The sequence below is a fragment of the Vanrija pseudolonga genome, chromosome 6, assembly GCF_020906515.1.
Source record: "Vanrija pseudolonga chromosome 6, complete sequence".
Taxonomy (NCBI): domain Eukaryota; kingdom Fungi; phylum Basidiomycota; class Tremellomycetes; order Trichosporonales; family Trichosporonaceae; genus Vanrija; species Vanrija pseudolonga.
The window spans coordinates 1,226,648-1,247,573 of record NC_085854.1 but is presented as its reverse complement, the minus strand read 5'-3'; the positions used below and the strand labels follow the sequence as shown (position 1 = coordinate 1,247,573).

Genomic DNA, 20,926 nt, shown 5'->3' with positions numbered 1-20,926 from the left:
TGCTGGCTGGCTGGCTGGCTGCTCACTGGTGACAGCATGCACCACTACCACCACCGCGCCGCGACCCTACAGGCTGGCCCATCTGTGCACCCCCTCCATCTCCATCATCATCCACGTCCTCCCACTCCTTTACACACAACTCCCCACACCCCGTCCGGCAGCATGAAGCTCAAGGACATCTCGCGCACAGCGACGTTCGCGTGGGACCCTTCGCCGTCGTCGGTGCCGCTCATCGTCACCGGCGCCGTCGCCGGCGCCCTCGACGAGAGCTTCAGCAACGACTCGCAGCTCGAGATCTGGGCACCCAAGCTCTTCGAATCCGAGAAGGATGACTCGCCCCAGGGCTACCGTCTCGGCGCAAAGGGCCAGAACAAGCCCGAGGGCAGCGTCACCGTGTCGAGCAGGTGAGCGCCGCCATGTCCGCCTTGTCGCGTGCACTAACAATGCCAGGTTCAACCGCCTTGCCTGGTCTCAGCCCGGCGCGACCGCCTCGGGACGCGGCGTCATCGCTGCCGGTATGGAGACGGGCGAGCTCTACCTCTACGACCCCACCAAGCTGCTCGACGGCGGAGATGCCCAGATCTTCAAGAACGACCAGCTCCACACTGGTCCGGTCCGCGGCCTCGACTTCAACCCGATCCAGAAGAACCTCTTGCTCTCGGGCGCCATCAACGCCGAGGTGAGGCCGCCTCGTCGCACTCACACTGACGCCAGCTCTTCATCACCGACTTGAATAACCCCTCCAAGCCCATCCCTCCTGGACAGCTCTCGACCAAGCTCAACGAGATCACTGCCCTCCAGTGGAACACGACCGTGTCGCGTGTGTTTGCCGCGTCGTCCTCGTCGGGATACACCTCGGTCTGGGATCTCAAGGCCGGCAAGGAGGTCGTCAGCCTCCAGTACGGCGGCGGTGCCGCCAAGGGCGACGTCTCGGGTCGTTTTGCTGGACAGCAGATCGGCAAGCGCCGTGGCATGAGCGATGTCTGCTGGCACCCTGAGCAGGGCACTCGTCTCATTACTGCCTCGGAAGACGACGAGTCGCCCATCATCATGCTCTGGGATCTCCGCAACACGCGCGCCCCCGAGCGCATCCTGTCGGGCCACACCAAGGGCGTGCTTTCGGTGTCGTGGTGCAAGCAGGACCCCGACCTCCTCGTCTCGAGCGCCAAGGACAACCGCACGCTTCTCTGGAACCCCCAGACTGGCGACATTGTTGGCGAGGTACGTGCAAGCAAGAAGACTTCTACTAACTCGTTCAGCTTCCCACCACCAGTGACTGGCCTTTCCAGACTTCGTGGTGCCCCAGCAACCCCAACATCCTCGCCACGGCGTCGTTCGATGGCCACATCGGCATCCACTCTCTCCAGGCTACGCGCGACGAGGAGCCCGCCGCCCCCGCCCTCCCCGACACGGCCACCGCCGAGGACATCTTCAGCTCCCTCGGTCAGACGAGCGCGAGCGACGACCGCGCCAACGTCCAGTCGTTGACGCAGGCGCCAAAGTGGATGCGCCGTCCCGTATCGGCCACCTTTGGCTACGGTGGTCTCCTCGCCAGCGTCTCCAACCTCCCCGACGCCGCCGGCAAGCACCAGAGCGGTGTGGTCCACCTCCGCCAGATCATCACCGAGGACTCGATCATCGAGCGCGCCAAGTCGCTCGATGAGACCGCTGGTGACAAGGAGAAGCTGGCCGAGTTTGCCAGCAACAAGTCGGAGGACGCCGCCTGGAAGGCGCTGCAGACTCTCTTCCGCACCAACTCGCGCGAGGACCTCATCACGCTCCTCGGCTTCTCCAAGGAGGAGGTTGCTACCAAGGTTGCCGAGGCCGTCAAGAAGCTCGCGCCTCCCAAGGAGTCGCCCTCTGAGCTCCCTAAGGTGCCCGAGGTGAAGGCTGAGGACGAGGAGGAGAAGGAGACGACCCCCACCTCTTCGAGCGCAGCCGCCAACCTGTTTAGCAGCAGCGGCCCCGGCACCCCTGTCGCTACTGGTGACGAACCCGACTTTTTCTCGTCCATCGCTCAGGGCGGCACCCTCCGCAACCCTGCGCTGGACAACATCGTCCCCCACCTGAACGCGCCTCCCGACTCGTCGGTGGCGGCCACTGTCGGCTCTGGCCCCTCGTCGGTTCGCTCCGAGAACATTGGCAAGGACAACACCTTCCACATCTACCCTCCTGGCGAGTCGGATGTCGACAAGCTCATTACCCAGGCCCTGGTCCTTGGTGACTTCTCCTCGGCTGTTGACCTCTGCATGGCGTCGGAGCGCTTTGCCGACGCCCTCCTTCTTGCTGTTCGTGGCGGCCCCGAGCTGCTGCAGCAGACCCAGAAGGCTTACTTTGCCCGCCGCACCATGGCGCACCCCTTCCTGCGCGTGTTCCAGTCCATCGTCACCGAGGACCTTGTCGACATTGTGCAGAACGCCGATCTCGGCGAGTGGCGCGTCGTCTTTGTCGTTCTGTGCACTTTTGCCAAGGAGGCCGACTTTGCCAACCTGGCCGACCAGCTCGGCCGCCGCCTGCAGTTCAAGTGGCAGCTCCTCGCCGCGTCGGACAGCCCCGAGAACAAGGAGGCTGCCAAGACTGCGCGTCAGGACGCCACCCTCTGCTACCTCGCTGCTCGCAACCTCGAGCACGTCGTTTCCATCTGGATCGACGAGATGTCCGAGGAGGAGGCCGCTGCCACTGATGCCCCTCGTTACTCGGCCCATGCCAATGCGCTCCAGACCTTCATCGAGAAGGTTGCCGTGTTCAAGGCGGCGACTGGCTACGTTGACAAGGATCTCTCGAACTCATCGTCTACCACCGAAGCTGGCGCTCGCACGTACGCCCTGTCCGGTCTCTACGACAGATTCTACGAGTACGCCGACCTCCTTGCCACCCAGGGCCTCGTCGATATCGCGGCCAAGTACGTGCAGCAGACCCCCAAGGACTACGTTGGCACCGGCGGTCTTGCTCTCGACAAGGCAAGGGAGCGCGTCTTTGTTGCCGCAGGGGTCTCGGAGCAGAAGCCAGGCCAGTCGTCCAAGAGCTTCGTCAGCACCAAGTCTGCCGGTGGCCCGTCGGCCCAGAAGTACCCAGCCGTCAACTCGTACAACAACTATGCTCCGGCCCCCACTTCATTCCAGCCAGCTGCTCCAGCTCCATACCAGCCGGCGCCGTCCAACCCCTACCCCGCTGCCAGGGCTCCTCCTGCGGCCTCAGGCCCATACGCCCCGACGGCAGCGGCGACGGGCCCGTACGCTCCTGCCCCCACCAGCACAAACCCCTACGGACCTCCTCAGCCGACTCAGCAGCCCTCGCCTTACAACCCTACCGGCTACGCGCCGCAGACGTTTAACTCCAACGGCTATGGGCCGCCTGAGCCCCAGGGGCAGTTCAACTACCCCACGTCATCCTATGGCCCCGGAGCGGCGACCATTCCTCCTCCTCCCCCTCGGGCGGTGAACCCGGAGACTGGCGAGCCCTTGCTGCCGGCCGCTCAGCGCCGTGATCTGTCAGGCTGGAACGACGCTCCTTCGCTTGCCCCTCCCAAGCGCCCCGCCAGCGCTGCAAGGGAAACGCCCAAGCCTGCGGCGATCACCTCGCCGTTCCCCATGGCGGAGCAGGCTCCCTCGCCATACGGACCTCCTCAGGGCAACACCAGCAACACGCTTCCTCCCCCACCTGGTCGAGGGCCGCCTGGTGTCGTTCCTCCCCCTCCCAAGGGGGGACCTCGCCCGGCATCCCGCAGCTCCCCTGCCTCGCCGCCACCGCCGCCTCCGCCTGCTGCTATCCAGCAGCCATTCCTCTCGCAGCCACCTGCGGTCGCCGCCCCGCAGTCTCCCCCGCGCTTCGCCCCACCCCCTGCCGCGGCGCGACCCCCGCCCCCTCGTGGAACAGTGAGGGCCGGCCCTCCTCCCCCTGGTGTCGTCGGTGGCCCTCCCCCCCGCGCGCTCTCGCCATTGGGTCCCGGTGGACGCCAGCCTCCCAACTCGTTTGGCGGCGCCGTAAGCCCTCCTCCTCCGCCCCCCGGCGCGAGGTTGGGCGGCCCGCCTCCTCCTGGACGTGCCGGCCCCCGCCCTCCCCACGCTGCGACCCCGCCCCCAGCCGCTGCCCCATCTCCTCCCGCTCAGCCCAGGCATCCTGCCGGTGACCGGTCCCACATCCCTGCGCAGTCGCGCCCGGTGTACGAGGCCTTGTCGGGCGAGTTGAACCGGGTCAAGCAGGCGGACCTTCCTCCCCACGTGAAGAAGATTGTGGGCGACACTGACCGCCGCCTCAACATTCTCTTTGACGAGCTCAACAACGACGCGCTCGGACCAGAAACGATTGGCAAGCTCAACCAGATTGTCCAGTTCATTGGTGCTCGCGACCCGAATGCTGCGCTCGCAGTTCACGTTGACCTGTTGACTACGGCTACTACGGATACGAGCCACTGGGCGCCTGGAGTCAAGCAGCTTATCCGCTTGGGTATCTAAGCTTCATTGCACAAAATAGGTAGTTGTTCATGGAGAGTGACGAAATGAAATGAAGTGTCGGCATCTGGCGATGAAGTTGCATCACTTGTTGCTATCTACTCTGCTCGTTCGTGCTTGCGCACCGTTGCCAACACCCTCACCCTCACCCTCACTGCTGCTGCTGCTGCTGGTGCGACGCGTCCGCCACCTGGGGACCGTCCTCAGAGTCGTCGAGAACGGCCTCGGCGGCGGTACGCACGTCGTGGGGCATAAAGCCTCCGGCGAGCTCGCGGAGGACGGCGGCCCTGCGCTCGTTGTCACCGCGCTCGAACTCGGCGACGAACTGTTGGAGAAGACCGAGCACGCGGACCAGCTGGGCGCGGTCGCGTTGTCCAAGTTCGACGAGCGCCTGCACCATGTCCACGAGCATGGCGACGTCGTCGGGCGCGAGGTGCGGGTGGTGGTGGCGGATCACGGCCGCAAGGTCCTCGGCGAGCGTGTGCGGCGGGCCAGGAGGGTGGGGGTGTTGATGAGCACGACGAGGGTGTGTGTATTGGGAGCAGGCGCTCGAGAGGGCGTAGAGCGAGGCTGTGGTGGTCAGCCGCAGGCACTTGCCTTCCAGAGGTGGTACTCACGGCCCATGATTAAGATCGACGAGCCCATGGGTGGTTGAGTCGGTGAGGGGAGAAGTAAAGTGAATGATGTGTGACGTCGTTTAGATGTAGTGAGTGGCGACTTCGAGTGAGACACCGACGCGCGACCATGCAACAACGTCCTCTCATCTACTATTTAATACACATAGGGGATGTCGTCCAATGCCTGCGAGTATGTAGGCGGCGCGCACATCCACCCGTCCTCGGAGCTGAAGGCCTCGCCCTCGACCATGCGGCCCGCGGAGCCGTCTGCGCCGAGGAGGAGGTCGGACCAGTGGTACGCGTGCAGGGCGCCACGGGGCTCTGAGACTGACCCGAGGATGACGGGCAAGGAGAGGGTACGTTGGGCCGCGGAGTGGCGCGCTACGAGGGCGTCCCATGCCGCCTTGTCGTCCGCTGCGCCGGCCCGCGCCCGCGAGAACTGGCCTGATTCGAAAGGCTGCTCGCCCAGTTCCTCGAACCAGGCGCCCAGAGCCTCGTCGTCGGCCAGAAACACGGCCTGCACGAGCAGGTGGAACGTCGACGACACGATGACCGTCATGCCCCCCCCTGACCCGTGCGCCGCGTCGACATTCAGCACCGTGCTGAACCCGTGCGCCCACGTCGCGGCCGTCATGATCGGCAGAGCGTAGCGCACGGTCGTCGCCGTGCCGGCTGCTGGGCGGACCCACCCCCACGCGGAGGACACGTCGATCGTGGCGCGCTGCGCGTCGGAGCGTTCACGCCGCACGAGCGACACGCGGACGAGCGCGCGCCGTGCGCTCCCTTCTGGTGGCGGCTCGATGCGTAGCTGAAGCGGAATGCTCGACGTCGGCGAGTACGTCGACGTCGGCAGGCTCGGGGTCAGGCGCCACCGAGCCGCTGCTGCGCCGTCACCAACGGCGCCGGGCACCCAGAGCGCATGGCACACTTCTGCTGGCGGCGGGGTCGGCAGCGTCTCGGGCAGCATGTCGAAGCTGCGCGCGGCGTGCGCGAGGACTACCCGCCCGCCGGCAGCGCCAGCGTCGACAGTCAGCGCGACCTCGAGCGCGTACGACACGGCAAAGTGCGCCCCGGGGACGGCGAAGCTCGGCGGCAGGCGCGGCGTAGCGGGCACCTGCACGCTCAGAGGCAGGGTGTACGTCCCGCCCGGCATGCGCTGCATGGTGGTGGGGTCGCTCTCGTTGGCGTCGCCCTCGGCGGCGTGCGCCACCGCCGCATCGCGCGCCCACAGCGCCAGGCCCTGCTCGAGCGACACGGACACGTAGATGATGGTCTGGGGCGGCGCCGCGCCGAGCCGCAGCGTGCCGACCATGCTCATCGTCAGCTGCGGGCGCAGCGCGTGCGCGAGGTGCGAGTTGCGCGCGAGCTCGAGCGTGAGGAGCGTGGGGATAGGTTGTCGGGGCTGGCGGGCCGTCAGTACGTGAGCCACGAACCACAATAACAACAAAAATAAACAGAGTTCAATCAAAGTCGAAGGATCGGCGCCACTTGTGGAAAGTGCCACACCCAGGAGGAACTCACGTAAAAGGCTGGCGGGAGGTCCACTGCCCCGCTCGTCGCTTGGAACGCCATGCTCAACGTGCATGCTGGCAGCTGCGGTGGTGCTGGGAGCTGGAGGAGATGCGCTGGGGTTAGAGTTGATGCGGAAGCGAGCTGGGCCTTACGCTGTGATGATGAGAACTGGGGCTGTTTGGTGCATGCTGACTGGGTCTTGCGTCGTGGTGTTGGGGCTGCTGGTGGTGCTGGTGGTGCTGGTGGCCGGGTTCGTCCGTCGGTCGCCACTGGAATGTCGCTACAGCCTGGGGTCGACGCCCTCCTCGCTGCCCTTCTGCTCCTCACCCTCGCCACCGTCGTCGCACCCTCGCTGTGTCGCCGTCCACCCCGAACCGAGTCCATGCCGGAGATGAGTCAAAGAAAGCAATCAGATCAGAGCGAGCAGGTCAGCAGCTTGCATCAGCGTGCCCAGCATCCAAGTACATGTACCTGTGGGTCATTGAGTTGTCGAGCCAAGAACTCGCCCTCCCAACTTGTACCCAGCCCTGCTCGCCACCAGAAACAGCTCGACCAGGTGTCCATGTTACATTACTTTCGAGTCCACCGGACGGGCGAAAAGGCTGTCACACTGGCGCTCGACATGACGATTGCGGGGCAACGCTCGCAATGCAGTTCGCTGGGTTGGCTGTTGGATGTGCCGTGTGCCGTGGATTCGAGGAACGTACCGCGAGACTCGTCCCAGCCGCGCGGTCATGCATGCCGCTGACCTCTACGAGAGTGGTGTGTGTGCGTGTGCATGAGCACGGTGCTGCCGAGGCCGCCTTACGCAACGACTCATGAACAGAGATCCTCTGCCGAAATCCATGCCGTCCAAAACGCGGCCCACCAGCTGATAAAGTAATGGGCGGTCATAACGGGACGCAGTGTGCCTGAACCAAGGCAGCGGATGATGGTATAGTGGGCAGCCGTGCATGGACACTGGAATGTGGTGTCGCCTTTTGCAAGTGGTGTTGCTCGCCACTTGAGGGTGCTTGTGCATTGGGCGGCTGGTGGCTGGCTGCCATGGCTGGTTTGGTTCTCGCCAGCCCAAGTCCCCACGTCCTTCTTGGATCATCCGGCAGGCTGGTCCGAGTAGGCTGGCTGCTGGCTGGCCGGATGGATGGGCATTTGCTGCTCGGGTCGGGGTTTGGGGGGCGTGTCGCACCAGTGAGAGCGCCACACGTCGCACCATCGACTGTTTCATCAGTGCATCGTTCGTCGCGCTGTTGTCTCCGACATTCACCCGCCGGCTGAGGCTGCGACTGCTGCGAGCATACGAAACATGGCGCCAGTGCCGCGGTGTTTGCTCGCTCCGGCGCGGCTACAAGTGGTGCTCCGACCACATGACAATTCATAGGTGGAGATATTGAATATGGCGGGACCTGGAAACCTTCCCGCACGCCGAGACAATTCATCATACCACCGAGACTTTGTTGCTCGTCCGTGACGCGTGCGTACTCCATACCTCGTAGCAGAAGCAAAGCCCGCCGCGACGACGTCAGTACTGGCTAGACAAAAAGAATGCTCCGCGCTCGCTCCGGCTAGAGCTAGAACGGAACAAACGTAAAGGTCGCTCCTTACTCTCCCCACCAACTTGCTAGCCTCGGACAAACAAGCGTCTCGCTCGGAGAAATAGCAATCCGTGGGTAAACTTGTCGACCATGGTTTGTGCCTTGGTCCTGTCCATCTCGGCACAAACCTCCCACGGCAGGACCTGAACCTTGCCCCTTCCGGCCGGGTAACGTACAGGCCGTACAAGGCACACCGAGCCCCACCAGGTGGAGCCAGGTCCATCCTCTACGCGTAGTCTATGACAACTTGGCTGGTTCAATAAACGCTCGTACCACCCCCGGGCCTGGTCGTCAAGGCAACCTTACCTTGGCGCGCGCGCAAGAGGCACAACGAGCACAGAACAAGACGTGGGAGGAGTCCAAGGCATGCTAAGACAGGACATGCCAAGTCATGTGCGCGTGCACACCATCAACTTGACGTCGCGTAACTGCGGTGCAACAAGGAACACCCCACTCAAGTCACGTCGACAACAGGTGTCTTTAGTCGCCACGTTCTTGTTGGTGCTACAAGTCACATTTCATGAACTACAACGGCAGTATTGCCAGCTAGTGCCACGCCCCAGTGTTCAGCTCCGATGCCGCCTACTCACTGCCCACCCGTCTTCTACCAGTCCTCTACGTCGTCCTCGAGCCCAGAGTCGTCGTCGCGGTAAACGCTGCGGCCCGCTGCGCGCCGTCCCACATTGCAAAGGACTGACACGAGCTTCTGACGGGCGTCGTCGAAGGACTCATCAGAGGCATTGTCGTCCTCGTCATCCTCCAGGCCAACGAACGTGGCCTGGGTGAGAACCAGACGAAGGCGCACGGCCTCCTTCTGCACTCGCTGGCTCACCTCCAGACGCTCGATGCGGGTGGCAGTGGCGTTGGACGAAGAGTAGAGGAGGTCAACAAAGCCAATGCACGCAAGCGCGAGCTTGTCGATGGCCTGAGCGTTGGGCGAAGCAGGGGTAGAGGGCGTCTGGCGAGGGTTGGACGAGTTGGGGTACAGGAGCTCCAGCAGGGCCGACACACTCTCAAGGGACGAGCCCGCACCCTGGACCTCCTCGGCCGCTAGAGCGCTCACCAGGACAGCCGGCGACTGGTAGCCCGAGAACAGACCCCAGAGGCCAAGCAGCACGAGGCCAAGCGCATGCGAGGTGCTATGCCTAGGCACACCGTGCAGCACACCGCGGATCTCGCGGTCAAACGACTTGAGCTCCTGCGCAATGGTGCTGCGCTGCACGTTGAGCAGCATTGGCGAAAGCGAGGTGGCGTCGCCAACGGCCGCGACGAGGCGAACGAAGAAGCGAGAGTAGAGGTCGTACAGGTGCGCGAGGTTGATCTGCTCGACGATGGCCGCAATGGGCGCCGAGGTCGGGGGGACCAAATCAAGGCAGCGCGAGGCTTCGTCTAGAGGCAGGGCAAGAACAGTCGCCAGGGGGGAGTCTGGGACAGCACGTTTCCTGGCCTCCACCCAAGCATTGCGGGACGATGCACGCTCCGGTGCGAGCAGAGCCAGCAGCGCCAAGCTGTATGGATCAACCGACCTCTGCAGCTTGAAAACGACGTGCCAGCGGACAAAGATTGAAGGCTTGACGACTGATGGATAGATTAGCAATGTCATGGTTTACGTAATCGATATCACTCACCACCTCCGACAATCCCTGCAGCCAAGGTGTTCCACTCTCCGACGTCATCCACGCTAGACCCAACGTGAGCCTGCACGGCGTCCCGCACGAAACCGCCAACGCTACCAGCACCAGTCCTTTCGTCTCGGTGCTTGCGAGTGACGCGTTCAAAGATGGGACCAAGGATGAAGACGAGAGCCGTAGCGGCGAGGAGCTTGAACGTCCAGTCGACAATGGTGTGAGGGCCGGGAACGACAGCAGACGGCAGAACACGGCCCAGCAGGCGGGATCCATGCTCTGCGGTGATAAGAGGAAGGCGAGAAATGACCTGGTGACGGGCAAGCTCGCCAGTGTAGAGGCTGCTCGAAGCGGTGAGGACGCCGCCCGAAGAGATGGCAGTATGCGAGGGGGCGTTGTTGAAGAGGTTGGAAGCCGACGGCATGAGCGAGAAGGAAACCGCAAAGGCGGCAAAGGCCTTCATGCCTTGGCCGACCTTGTTGTCAGGAGTAGCCTTGGCCTTCTTGGTCACGCGAGGACGCTTGCGCGGGGCAACCTCCTCCTCTTCCGAGTCGTCGTCGCCAGAGTCGTCCGACCTGTTCAAAGCCGCAGCCGCGGCGAGCTGAGCTGCAAGGACAGCCTCACGCGCATCGAAGTCGGTGCGCCAGGCCTCCAGGTCGTCCGGCCCGCCAACAGCCAGTCTCCAGCTCTCAAGTTCGGCGACCTTGCGCTGCAGAGACGCTGTCCGGCGTTGCAACAGTTCAATGTACATCCTCGCGCCGATGAGAATGGTCGCCTTGGCACTGGCATTGGGACGCGTCACCTCGCCCAGGCCATCAACGGTTCCGTCGGCCGCGCGGACATCCGTGAGCTGCTTCTGCTCTTCGCTTGAAGTGCCGTAAAGCACGCGAAGGGCAGGGACCGCATCACGAAGATCGGCCTGGGCCTGCTGAACCTTTTGGCGGTACCGCCTCTCAGTCTTGTTGTGCTTTCCGACATTGACAGGAGGCGACACCGATCTCTTCGTAAGAGGCGCGTTGGGCGCGCTCCGGCGAGGTGGCGGGTGGGCTGCCTTGGGGGCCTCCTTGACCGGGGAAGGCTGGGGAGGGAGAGGTGCGGCCTGCGGTGGTGCTTGAGGCGGAATAGGAGCTTGTTGGATCGGAGCGGGGTTGGGCACAGGTGGCTGGATCGGAGTAGGCATGACGCCCGTTCCGACCATCCAAGGCAGCTGCTGGCCCTGGTTCATGCTCTGCACCAGGCTCTGGCGCCACTGGTCCAGAAGACCATCAAAAGCTGGCGGCTGGATCGCGCCCATCGGGACGGCCGGCACGGCAGCAGGCTGTCCTACTTGTGCCTTGACCTCAGGCTGAGCGCCGAGGTTGAGCGGCGCAAAGCCCGGCTGCTGGGGCATGGGCATTTGGAGCGAGTCGAGCAAGTTGAGGTCGGGCTTGTTCTCATCGGGGAAGATGAGGAGGTCGAGCTCATCGTTGCCAAAGCTGTTGTTCAAGAGGTACTCGTCGGTCGCAAACGACAAGCTCGAGTTTGGGCTGCCAAACGAGGGGGGAGAGAGCGTGTGGGAAGGGTCGGAAGAATGTGGTGAAAGAGAGTTGGGGGACAAGTACGCGTTCTCGAGCGCGTCGAGGCCGGGAAAGTTGAGAGTTGGTGGGAATAGCGTGTTGCCAGATGGCACCGACTCGTCGTTGTCGTCAAACGAGAACAAGTCGTTGGCTAGAACCGCCGACATGTTGGTTGCTGCTGCAGGTGTTTGTCGAGAAGTCAATGAGGAGAGTGCGATGTCAACAACATTTACATGACCGAGATTGAGAGGATTCGTGGCCACCCAAAGTTGCGGACTTGCAAGTCGTCCCACACTTGTTGGATCGAACGACGCACGATGCCATTTCAGGGTAAAACCACGTGGCAATCGTCCTACTCCTTCAGCACTCCAACTTCCTCTTTGGGCAACTTTGACACTCTGAATGCGATGCAACAACATTTGAGACTGTTATTGTTTTACATAAGGCAAAGTCGGTCACTTTCGAGACTTGATCCGTTCCTTGGCCTTTCGCTCCTCGTCCGCAGCCAACTCGCGAGCCTTGGCTCGGGGATCAATGACCTGCAGGCGTCAGTAATGGGCAGCTATACTGGGTTGGTGAGGCCGTGCTAGATCAACTCACAGTGTACTCGTCCTCGGCGCGACGCGTCTCATCAGACACCTCATGCTGGAACTTGAGAGCGTGTCGCAGCCATCCCACATCGTCGTCCACCTCCACGCCTTCCTCGCCACCTTCGGCTCCCTTCTCATCATCACTGTCGTATGCGGCGTCTGGATCAACCGCCAGGACCTTCTTGCTGAACATTGAGAGGTCCTTCATCAGATCGTCGTCATCATCGCGTCGGCTCTTGCGGTTGTATGACCGTTTCGCTGCTCGTCCCCGGCCAGCAGTGTACTTGGCCATCTCCTCCTCGAGGTAGTCTGCACCCTTCCTGCGCTTCTTATGCGACGTTGAATCGTCAGATTCAGAGTCGGAACCTTCACCCTGGCGTTTCTTCAGATAGCGCAGGTCGTCTTGGAGCCTATCAATCTTGGAGCTTCGGGCATTTCTAAAAGCGGGATCAGATATGCCACCACCTTTTGTTACTCACTTGTCACCCAGCTTCTGTCGCTCATGCTCGCTGCGAATAGATTTCAAGTCGACAGTCTTAACGGTGGTCAGTGGGTAGTTCGCGTCTGCATGCATTGTCGTACCTTGCGCTCTTCGGTCCGCGCCTTTGGCGAGTCTTCACGCTTCGCCTTGCGAGGCTCGTCTGCCGACTTGGATGCCACAGGCTCACTAGAGTCACGGCTTTGACCCGCCACGACTATCACGGTCAGCGCTCCCGCCGGCTGTGAGTGAGACTCACGATCGCTTCGGCTCATATCCTTCTTCTTAATGACCACTGCCGCCTCCTGCTCCTCTTCTGCATCGCCAAACGACAACAAGCCAGTGTTTCTGACAATCAGCACATGTGTCTATGACGAGCACTCACTTCTTAGCCCTGGCGCGCTTCTCGCGGATTTCGTTCTCCTTCTTCAACTCTATACGAGCCTGGATTTGGGCCCTCTTCTCCGCGGCCGTGATACGAGGCACGATGTCATCAAACGGGTTCTCAATGATCCTGATACCACGGATCTTTGGGGGACTGCAGCATCAGCATCCGCGTGACGATTCGGGGTAACTCACACCAAGGGCTTCTCCTCTGCGTCGACTTCCAGGTTGCCAATGTTGAGCACATCTGGTCGTCAGCTCTCCATTCCGCTCCCGGAACTCACTGTAGTATGTCGGTCCCTGGATGCGGCCGAAGAGGGTATGCCGGCCTGTGAGCTCGTCGGCGCGATCCAATGTAATAAACCATTGCGAGTTGTTGGTGTTTCGCTTGGAGTTGTTTGCCATGCCCAACAGTCCTCGTCTAGAGACTTGTCAGAGCCAAACAAGCGATTGGGAACTCACCGGTTGAACCTCAAACGGCTGTGAATCTCGTCACTAAATGGCTCGCCATAGATGCTCTCGCCTCCCATTCCGGTTCCAGTGGGGTCTCCCGTCTGGATAATGAAGTCCTTGACAATGCGGTGGAAGATCACACCGTCATAGTAGCCTCGGGGGATGTCAGTACGCGGCTCACCCCTACATCAATCGTGACTGACCCTCCATTGCCAGCTGGAGAAAGTTGCGAACGGCCTTGGGTGCCTCTTTCCCCCATAGCTCGATCTGATAGGTGTTCAGCTAGTGCTTGTGCATAGCTCGCAGCCGACCTACCTCGATCTCACCGGCAGTGGTGTCCACAATGACCTTGCCATTTGGCGTTGGCTATGCGGTGAGCGGGCTGCAGATGGGGTGAACGATGACATACCTCTGTGGCATATCTTGGAGCCTGTTAGCTTGGCATCTCGTTGTCTTGAGCTCACAGATTGGACATGGTCGGCTGTTGATGGTAGTTGTGGTCACTATCATTCAAGGTCGATGTAACCCAACGTGATCGCGACTTTTGAGCCAGCGTAAACAACGGTGCCACAAGCGGTGTTTATTGCGGTGATAGTCGTTGGGTGGGACCCCGGGCTGTGTCTGCGCGCCTGCGCAGGGGCTTGCCACGCGGCCAGGGACGCGGCTGTCGCTGTGCTGTGTGTGGGCGCGGATGCTGGCTGGCTGGGCGGGCTGGGCGGAGAGCGGTGAAGCTGCCCGCGGTGAGACTCACTCACCGCCTGGCTGCCTGGCGCGCTGGAACCACCACGACCGACCGACCAACCGGCCAACGACCACAACGACAACCACACAGCATCACGTCCATAATCCTCTTCTGTTCCACTCTTGTTCGTCGTCCACCTCCTCGGCCTTCTCATTCACCAAACGGTCACCTCCGACCAGCCAGTCTGCTCAACAGCTAGCACGCGCGTCGTGGGCTGCGTCTCAACCGGCCATCCTTTAATCCCATCCTCACCAAAACACCGACACGCATCCCATGTCCGGTGAAGGTCTCACCCGCCGTCGCGGTGGGGGCGGTGGCTCCCCCGCACTCAACTCGGGCGGTGAACAGCAGCCGTCGGCACCATCATCGTCGGGCCAGTCGAGGCCGTCGTCGAGAGTCATGTCGGCGAGTGCCAACTCTGGATCCATCGAGGGGCGCCCAAAGGTCGCGTACGACCCCCGCGACTTTAACGATGACAGCGAGACCAAGGAGAACCCGCGCCTGACCCTGATGGAGGAGGTTCTCCTGCTGGGTCTCAAGGACAAGGCCGTGTGTATCAAGATGCCCAGAGATGACGCGTGACTGACATGATGCGCAGGGTTACCTCTCATTCTGGAACGACAACATCTCTTACGCCCTCCGTGGCTGCATTCTTATCGAGCTCGCGCTCCGTCGCCGTATTGCCATGGTCCGCGACCCATCCCGGCGTCGCCTTGCTCTCGCGGACCGCCTGATCGAGGTTATCGATGACCGCCAGACGGGAGAGACTATTCTGGACGAGGCCCTCAAGATGATCAAGAGTAGCGAGAAGTATGGAGCTGGGGCTTGGGTTGACCTCATGAGTGGTACGCGTTGCTGCCCCTCATCCTTGTCTCAGGCGACGCTGACAACCCCTTAGGAGAGACCTGGAATGTTATGAAGATCGGGTATCAGCTCAAGCAGGTCCGCGAACGACTTGCCAAAGGCCTTGTCGACAAGGGCGTCCTGCGCACCGAGAAGCGCAACTTCCTTCTGTTCGACATGGCTACCCACCCAATTGCCGACATGAACGCGAAGGAGGATGTGCTGAGGCGGTGCTTGTCGCTTCTCACGGCTAGGACTGCCGCTATCCCTCCCCAGGCCGTGTACAAGGAGGGCGTCAAGTACCGCTACATGCGTGCTGCGTGTCTTGTTTGCGCTGGTGAGTATGACCTCATCGGTCATGTCTGGATTACTGAAGCTAACCCTTTGTCTAGCGTACGCTTCAAGTGTCCTTGAGAATGCTCTCCAGCGCTTGTCGTACGACTCACGAGAGGCTGCCTTTGTCCGCTGCGACGAGATCCTCGCCGAGTTCTCGACATGGCCCTTTGGCATTGGCACTGCGGACCAGGCCGGCCCGGTCACTGTGGGCGGAGGGTCGCGTCGCCGTGACGGCGGCAGCGGTGTTGGCCGCGAGAGCGTGCAGGAGTTGGTTCGCGAGGTCAGGAAGGAGATGTCGTCGAGCTCGAACGGCACTGCGGGTGCCGGTGGTGGAGCCGAGGACCAGGAGGAGCTCTGCTTCGAGGTCGTCGCAACTGTCCTGGAAATCTTCGGCCGTATGGACAGCCTGGTGAGTGACGACTTTTGTCCTCCGAGTGCAGTTAACTGATGCCGTCAATAGCTTTGAGCGGATTCAGCCACACGACGCGCCTCTCCAGCCTCTCTCTCCACTCGCTTCCGCCATTCCTCATCGAGAGCCATTGCTCACCCCCACTCCCTGTTCCCCCTCCCACCCCCCCCATATCTTTTGGGATTAGATGTGCTGTAGGCCTTGCCACGTACGCATATGAGATGTGCGGCATGAATGCAGTCGTAGTACTGTAGTGATTTTTGGATGTGCAAGTTGTTCGTAAGCCTGCACAGGTCATGGTCATTGTGGACGGGCCGACCGAGCGAGAGCCGGTGGAGATAATAGGCAGGGTCGGCTACCGATCTTATGGGCGGGCTTGCTCGTGGCAGGGTTGATGAGGCGGCGCCGAGGCGGGTCAACTGTTGGCACCGGCTCCACGCGAGCAAAAGTACGCGATTGCAAGCGGCTTCGCGGTTTCCCTCGTTTTGGGGCGAAGGATTACGGTCGTTTGTCGTTAAGGCCGTTAGGGGGGAGTTGTGGAGCCGGCATTCCTGGATCTTGTCCCAACAAGGGATCGTTAGTGCGTTTAGGAAATCCGCCACGGGAGCTCGGTTGGAGCGCGACGACTGGTCTGATGAAAACGCCATCAGAGACCAACTGAACCGATCCAACCACCCGGCGAGATCGATGGTCCGATCATCGGCATGACGCCCTCGCCCACCATCATCCGTGCTACTCGTGCTACTGCGACTACTCGGTGTGGCGCAGGAGCGGGGAGCAATCAGTTGGACGGCAAGCGACAGACGATGAAAGACGATTGATTGCAACGTGGCAGCGAATACGCAAGGCAAAGTGATGGATACCATGAAACTGGTGTCGCATGACGAGGCACAACAAACTGTACTATTGTCCAGGAGGCAAGAGGGGGGTCGTCGACGACTTTGGGAGAGAGACCATACACACTATACGTTACAGGAATTGTCAAGATCAAGAGGGGAAAAAAGGTAAAGAAAAAAGAGGAAAAAGGAGAGAGTCCAGATATAGTCCGTCTAAGGAAGAATAGTCCGTCTTCCGAGTCTAAAAAAGCGAGCCTAGGAAAGGTATGGGGAAGCCTCGGGCTGGGTCCAAACGTTGCTGGCAGTGAGGTAGTCATTTGCCATGGGAATGTAAGAGATGCCCTCGTCGGCGGCAGTCAAGCCGATACCGAGGCCCACCAGGGGCTGTTGGGGCTGGGGAGGGGGGAGCTTCTGCTGAACGGGGAGGCCGGGGCAGAGCGTGGGGGACGACTGGAAGGTCGACTGCGCCAACGGGGATGGCGAGAAGGGGAACGGCTGCGGCGTGTAGGACAGCATGTTGGGGGTGGCGGCCTGGAAGTAGGCGGCTGATGGTGTGTGGGGCGGGGTCTGGAGGATCGTCTTGCGAACCGGGGTCATGGGCATGGGGTACTGGGTCGTGGACGAGGCCGACGACTCAGTGGGCGAAACCGGCGCCGTGGTGTACTGGGCGTACGCGTGGTGGTGGTCCTCGAACTCGGGAACTGGCAGGGGCTCGGCCGAGTGAGGCATGACGGGGACCATGGGGGAGACGCTGATGACGGGCACGGGGGGTCCGTTGAACCAGGGCGACTCGAAGTGAGCAGGCGAGGACATGGCCGGGGCCTGAGGAGGAAGAGGCGAGTAGGGCGACATTGTCATCGTCGGCGTGGTGTAGGCGCGACGAGGAGGGACGTGAGTGCCACGGATGGGACCTGGGCCAGCCAGGTAGGGCATGCCATAGACCGACTGGTGGTCGACAAAGTATGGCGTTGGGCGGTGAGCAAAGGCCGACTTGGCAGCCTTGGCCGCAGCCTTCTTCTCGCGAGTAGCACGGTTGACCTCCTCTGGGACGGGCGAGTAGTCGCACGTGCGGCGAGCACGAGTGCAGTTGGCGCATGGGGTCGAGCCGCAGCACTTGATCTTGCTGGACAGGGCGTCAGCTAATTGTTCTATTGCTAATGATGTGCACGGTTGACGTGTATGTGCGTCGACTTGTGGCACTCACCGGTGACGGCAGTACTGGCAGGCCATGGCAATGCGCTGCCTGCGGGTGGAGGACTCGCCTCCAGGCATGATGGAAGTGAAGCCACCGTCGAGCGCGAGGCTGTCAATGGTCGTCTTGGCAGTCGAGTGTTGCATTGTTGTCGTCGTCAACGTCGAGTCGCGGTAGTGTTGGAGAGATGTTGTTATTATTGACAAGAGATTCCAGTACTCGTGAACTCGTACTCCTTTCGCAAGGGGCTCGATGGTTGGCAGGGGGGGAAGTCGACGCGGGAGGGGGTGGGATGGTACGGGAGTTGGTTGTCTTGCTACATATAGTAGAGTGAAAGAGGACGTCTTGTACCAAGGTATAGACCCGCGGGAGAAACTGGTGTGGTGTGAGGGGCAGGGCAGGTTGTCTCGGATGAGAGATAGAGCGAGGCGAGCAAGGAGGAGCGATCGACGGGAGAGACGGGGCGGGAGCCGAGCGGAAGCCCGCCGTGGCTGAGACACGTCTGCGTCTCGCGAGGATGCATACTTCCTGAGTTAACCCTGGCGTGCGCCTGGTAAGGTGCCTGTCATTCCGAGCTTGAGAGGCATGGCAGCAGCAGTAAACGACCGGCACCACCAAGAAGGAGGTTACGGCAGAGCCGGGACGGAACCGGAGGATAGATTTACGTCACCCCTGCCTTGAAAGGGCACAAGGACAGAGGGGCTGGCCAGGGCAGGCCTTGGAATCCACTCCGGTCACACCGTGGTCACTCTCGAGTTCTGGCTCTTGAACCCTCCGCGCCTTGGCCCCCTGCCTCAGTCGCGCGCCTCGCGACGCCGCGCCGCGCCACGCTATACGCCATGTAGCCTGGGAACAACAGAAAACGTCACGTGGAATAATGACACTTGAGTTGGGCACCTGGTCCCTGGCAACTGAAAGGGTTGTCTGCCCTACGAGTGCCACACCGCGCCTCTGCTCGTCTACCGTACGTGCCCATGCACGCGCTAAATCGTCCAGGGAAGTACGTACCTTTTTCTCTCAGACAGGAAAAAAATTGGAGGATCGAACAAGAAAAGGAGATGCGGTCATGGGTGCTTGGAGGCGCTGTGCGGGGGCAATGGGGCAACCGCAGAGCCACTGACGCTCAACTCTGTCTGGCCAGTTGGTGGCGCCGCGGCAACAACTCTCTCTCACCCCTCCCCTCACCCCCACCGCTGGCCCCCCCTGCCCCCCCCCCCCCCCCCACCCCTCACACGTCCATCCCACCACCAAATTTGAGGCCTACGTACATTCAATCTCAGGGGTCGAGTAACCGTAGCGTCGTAGCGCGCCACCCTCGCGTGTGCGCCACGGTCCCACCCCACCCAACTTGACAATGGACCTGACCGGCCTGAACTGACCTGAACTCTTTGTCGAACCTGGCTGACTTGACCTGGCTGAAGAACCTGGCTGAGTGAGGCGCCTCCCTCGGCCATCAGGCGCCGCGGCGGCCTTGTCCACTCAGTGTCGAGATCGACACTCTGCCCGTTGCCAAGTTTGAATTTAGGCCGTTCTTGCCTCCAAAATGACCACGCGCACTCAGCCCACTTGGCATCCGCGCGTGCCACCCCCTGAAGGTGGACATCGACCTGTCCTGGAGCATTTCTTCCGCCCCTGGCATTTAGCTTCATGTCGAGTGCGCCGCCCCGCCATCCAATGCATTGCAATGTTTAATGCCCCCGTGCCACCACCACTTCTCCTCTCGCCTCTCGGCTTTGACTCACCTGGACGCCGCCCACGCACGCACACCCGCACGCCCTTCAGGAAAGGCACGCACTGCACGCGCATTCTGCGCGTGCGTCAAACTGTGGCGCGTTCACGCGCGCGCGCGGTCACTCACAACCGTGTCCCACCCCCCGCGCCACCGCACAAGCCGAACCGACCCCCGATGCCTCCGGCTCAATCATGAACGCCATGTATCCTGTCCTCGATCTGATTGCCCTCTCAAACCCCACAATGTGATCAATGTAGCCACGCCCCGCGCCGCCGCCCAGCCAGCCCAAGTCACTAACCAGCCGGGACCCAGGGCATACAAATGTGCCCGGCTGATCGTCGCGACGTCAACGGCGGCGCCGGCAAATCAATCTGTCTCATTGTACTCTCGGCGAAACGGCATTGAGCGGAATCTCATAACACAACAGATTTGATTGTTACTGCGGAGACAGGCATCGGCGGGGACGTATCACTACTCGGCTCCAAGCACTCATGACGTCTTGTTGCATCTCGGGCCGCCGTTGACCAAAGTGCTTGCACCCAGACCAATGGACACGCGCGGCAAGGGAGCTTCGCGGCGCTTCCTTGGCCTGGGACCTAACTCATTTGCCTAGGTTTTAGCTGCCGGCCAGGTCGTGGTTGGCACGGTGCCAGTCTATTGGGTGGACAAGGACCGGCGTGACATTCAGGTCGTCGTGGGCACCCCAACACGACACCCCATCAGGTGGTGATGGCCGACACAACAAGTCTGGCAACGTATACACCGCAATAGTACGTTGGAATCGCCATCTTGTAATTTTCCCCGTGCCTTCCAAAGGTGCCAGCTTCGGCTAGAAACTGTACCTGGTGCGGTGCGGTGTGGTGTGGTGCCTCTCCTGCCGGCCTCCTCGCCCTTGCTGCTTGCACTGGCTGGTGCTGCTGCTGGGCACAAAGTGCCTGAGCCGGTCCCAGGTCAAGTGCTAACGACGCGTCATGCCGACATGATGAAGGGTCCAATCACCAACCTCGCATCGACGCTCGTGATCGACCGATGGCATTCCGTTGGGTTTGGGGCTAAAAAGCGTGTAACGTACACGGTCCGGTACCAAGTTAAGGGTTTGCCAAAATGAACCCAACGTTGCCTGGCTCGGGGGCCTGAACTGCCTCACTGGCCTGCGTTTGGTTTCGACGAGCCACACTGGTCAGAGATCGCAGCCGATCCGCCCTGCCGTTGTCGTTTGGTGCTGCAACCAACGACGCCGGTTAGCCGCGGCGCCGAGGGCGGGGTTGGGGTTCACGGCATAAACCATGTGCTGGCACTGCCCACCCGCGGACCAGCCCTTCTCGTGTGTCGGCACACATCTATCCCCATTGCATCATTCCATTTGCATTGTCGGGCCATGGCAACCAAGCAATCCAAAGCATGCATGCAAAGTGGGTCGACTACCACGAACATTAACTTTGACCAGCCAGGTCCGCAGCCGTGCCCCTCTGCTTCGCTCGGTGCCAGCCTGTCCCTTTTCAACCGAACGGCTGGTTCCTGAGTGAAAAAAAGGTGCAAGGTGACGATCATTTGCCGGGGAACGCGCGACCAACCGTG

At 61.5% G+C, this 20,926-nt stretch overlaps 7 protein-coding genes across 7 annotated transcripts; 2 read left to right on the top strand and 5 right to left on the bottom strand.

The window, feature by feature from the left end:
- Positions 1 to 117: 117 nt before the first annotated feature.
- On the top strand, positions 118 to 4,454 carry SEC31 (Protein transport protein SEC31; the record flags this gene model as incomplete). Its single annotated transcript, XM_062774785.1, has 4 exons — positions 118 to 404; positions 451 to 679; positions 715 to 1,221; positions 1,260 to 4,454. The coding sequence occupies exons 1-4, from the start codon at positions 163 to 165 to the stop codon at positions 4,452 to 4,454; spliced, it is 4,173 nt and encodes a 1,390-aa protein (XP_062630769.1). The 5' UTR covers positions 118 to 162.
- Positions 4,455 to 4,602: 148 nt separating this feature from the next.
- On the bottom strand, positions 4,603 to 5,103 carry LOC62_06G008255 (uncharacterized protein; the record flags this gene model as incomplete). The annotated part of the gene is made up of 2 exons (XM_062774784.1): positions 5,069 to 5,103; positions 4,603 to 5,021 (listed from the first exon to the last, which is right to left on the bottom strand). Exons 1-2 carry the CDS (start codon positions 5,094 to 5,096, stop codon positions 4,603 to 4,605), a joined length of 447 nt encoding a protein of 148 aa, XP_062630768.1. The 5' UTR covers positions 5,097 to 5,103.
- A 119-nt stretch (positions 5,104 to 5,222) lies between these two features.
- Positions 5,223 to 6,640, bottom strand: LOC62_06G008254 (uncharacterized protein; the record flags this gene model as incomplete). The annotated part of the gene is made up of 2 exons (XM_062774783.1): positions 5,223 to 6,470; positions 6,590 to 6,640. 2 exons carry the CDS (start codon positions 6,638 to 6,640, stop codon positions 5,223 to 5,225), a joined length of 1,299 nt encoding a protein of 432 aa, XP_062630767.1.
- A 2,024-nt stretch (positions 6,641 to 8,664) lies between these two features.
- LOC62_06G008253 (uncharacterized protein) lies at positions 8,665 to 11,591 on the bottom strand. The gene is made up of 2 exons (XM_062774782.1): positions 9,801 to 11,591; positions 8,665 to 9,750 (listed from the first exon to the last, which is right to left on the bottom strand). Exons 1-2 carry the CDS (start codon positions 11,518 to 11,520, stop codon positions 8,777 to 8,779), a joined length of 2,694 nt encoding a protein of 897 aa, XP_062630766.1. The 5' UTR covers positions 11,521 to 11,591; the 3' UTR covers positions 8,665 to 8,776.
- A 187-nt stretch (positions 11,592 to 11,778) lies between these two features.
- CWC27 (Peptidyl-prolyl isomerase CWC27) lies at positions 11,779 to 13,733 on the bottom strand (the record flags this gene model as incomplete). Its single annotated transcript, XM_062774781.1, has 13 exons — positions 11,779 to 11,892; positions 11,954 to 12,380; positions 12,423 to 12,478; positions 12,526 to 12,638; positions 12,681 to 12,769; positions 12,807 to 12,959; positions 13,001 to 13,052; positions 13,090 to 13,226; positions 13,268 to 13,412; positions 13,462 to 13,525; positions 13,574 to 13,624; positions 13,668 to 13,680; positions 13,723 to 13,733. 13 exons carry the CDS (start codon positions 13,731 to 13,733, stop codon positions 11,809 to 11,811), a joined length of 1,395 nt encoding a protein of 464 aa, XP_062630765.1. The 3' UTR covers positions 11,779 to 11,808.
- Positions 13,734 to 14,091: 358 nt separating this feature from the next.
- Positions 14,092 to 15,872, top strand: vps74 (Vacuolar protein sorting-associated protein 74). The gene is made up of 5 exons (XM_062774780.1): positions 14,092 to 14,549; positions 14,599 to 14,845; positions 14,899 to 15,180; positions 15,236 to 15,588; positions 15,640 to 15,872. Exons 1-5 carry the CDS (start codon positions 14,274 to 14,276, stop codon positions 15,643 to 15,645), a joined length of 1,164 nt encoding a protein of 387 aa, XP_062630764.1. The 5' UTR covers positions 14,092 to 14,273; the 3' UTR covers positions 15,646 to 15,872.
- Positions 15,873 to 16,448: 576 nt separating this feature from the next.
- On the bottom strand, positions 16,449 to 17,896 carry STB4 (putative transcriptional regulatory protein STB4). Its single transcript, XM_062774779.1, has 2 exons — positions 17,629 to 17,896; positions 16,449 to 17,547 (listed from the first exon to the last, which is right to left on the bottom strand). The coding sequence occupies exons 1-2, from the start codon at positions 17,760 to 17,762 to the stop codon at positions 16,680 to 16,682; spliced, it is 1,002 nt and encodes a 333-aa protein (XP_062630763.1). The 5' UTR covers positions 17,763 to 17,896; the 3' UTR covers positions 16,449 to 16,679.
- Positions 17,897 to 20,926: the final 3,030 nt, after the last annotated feature.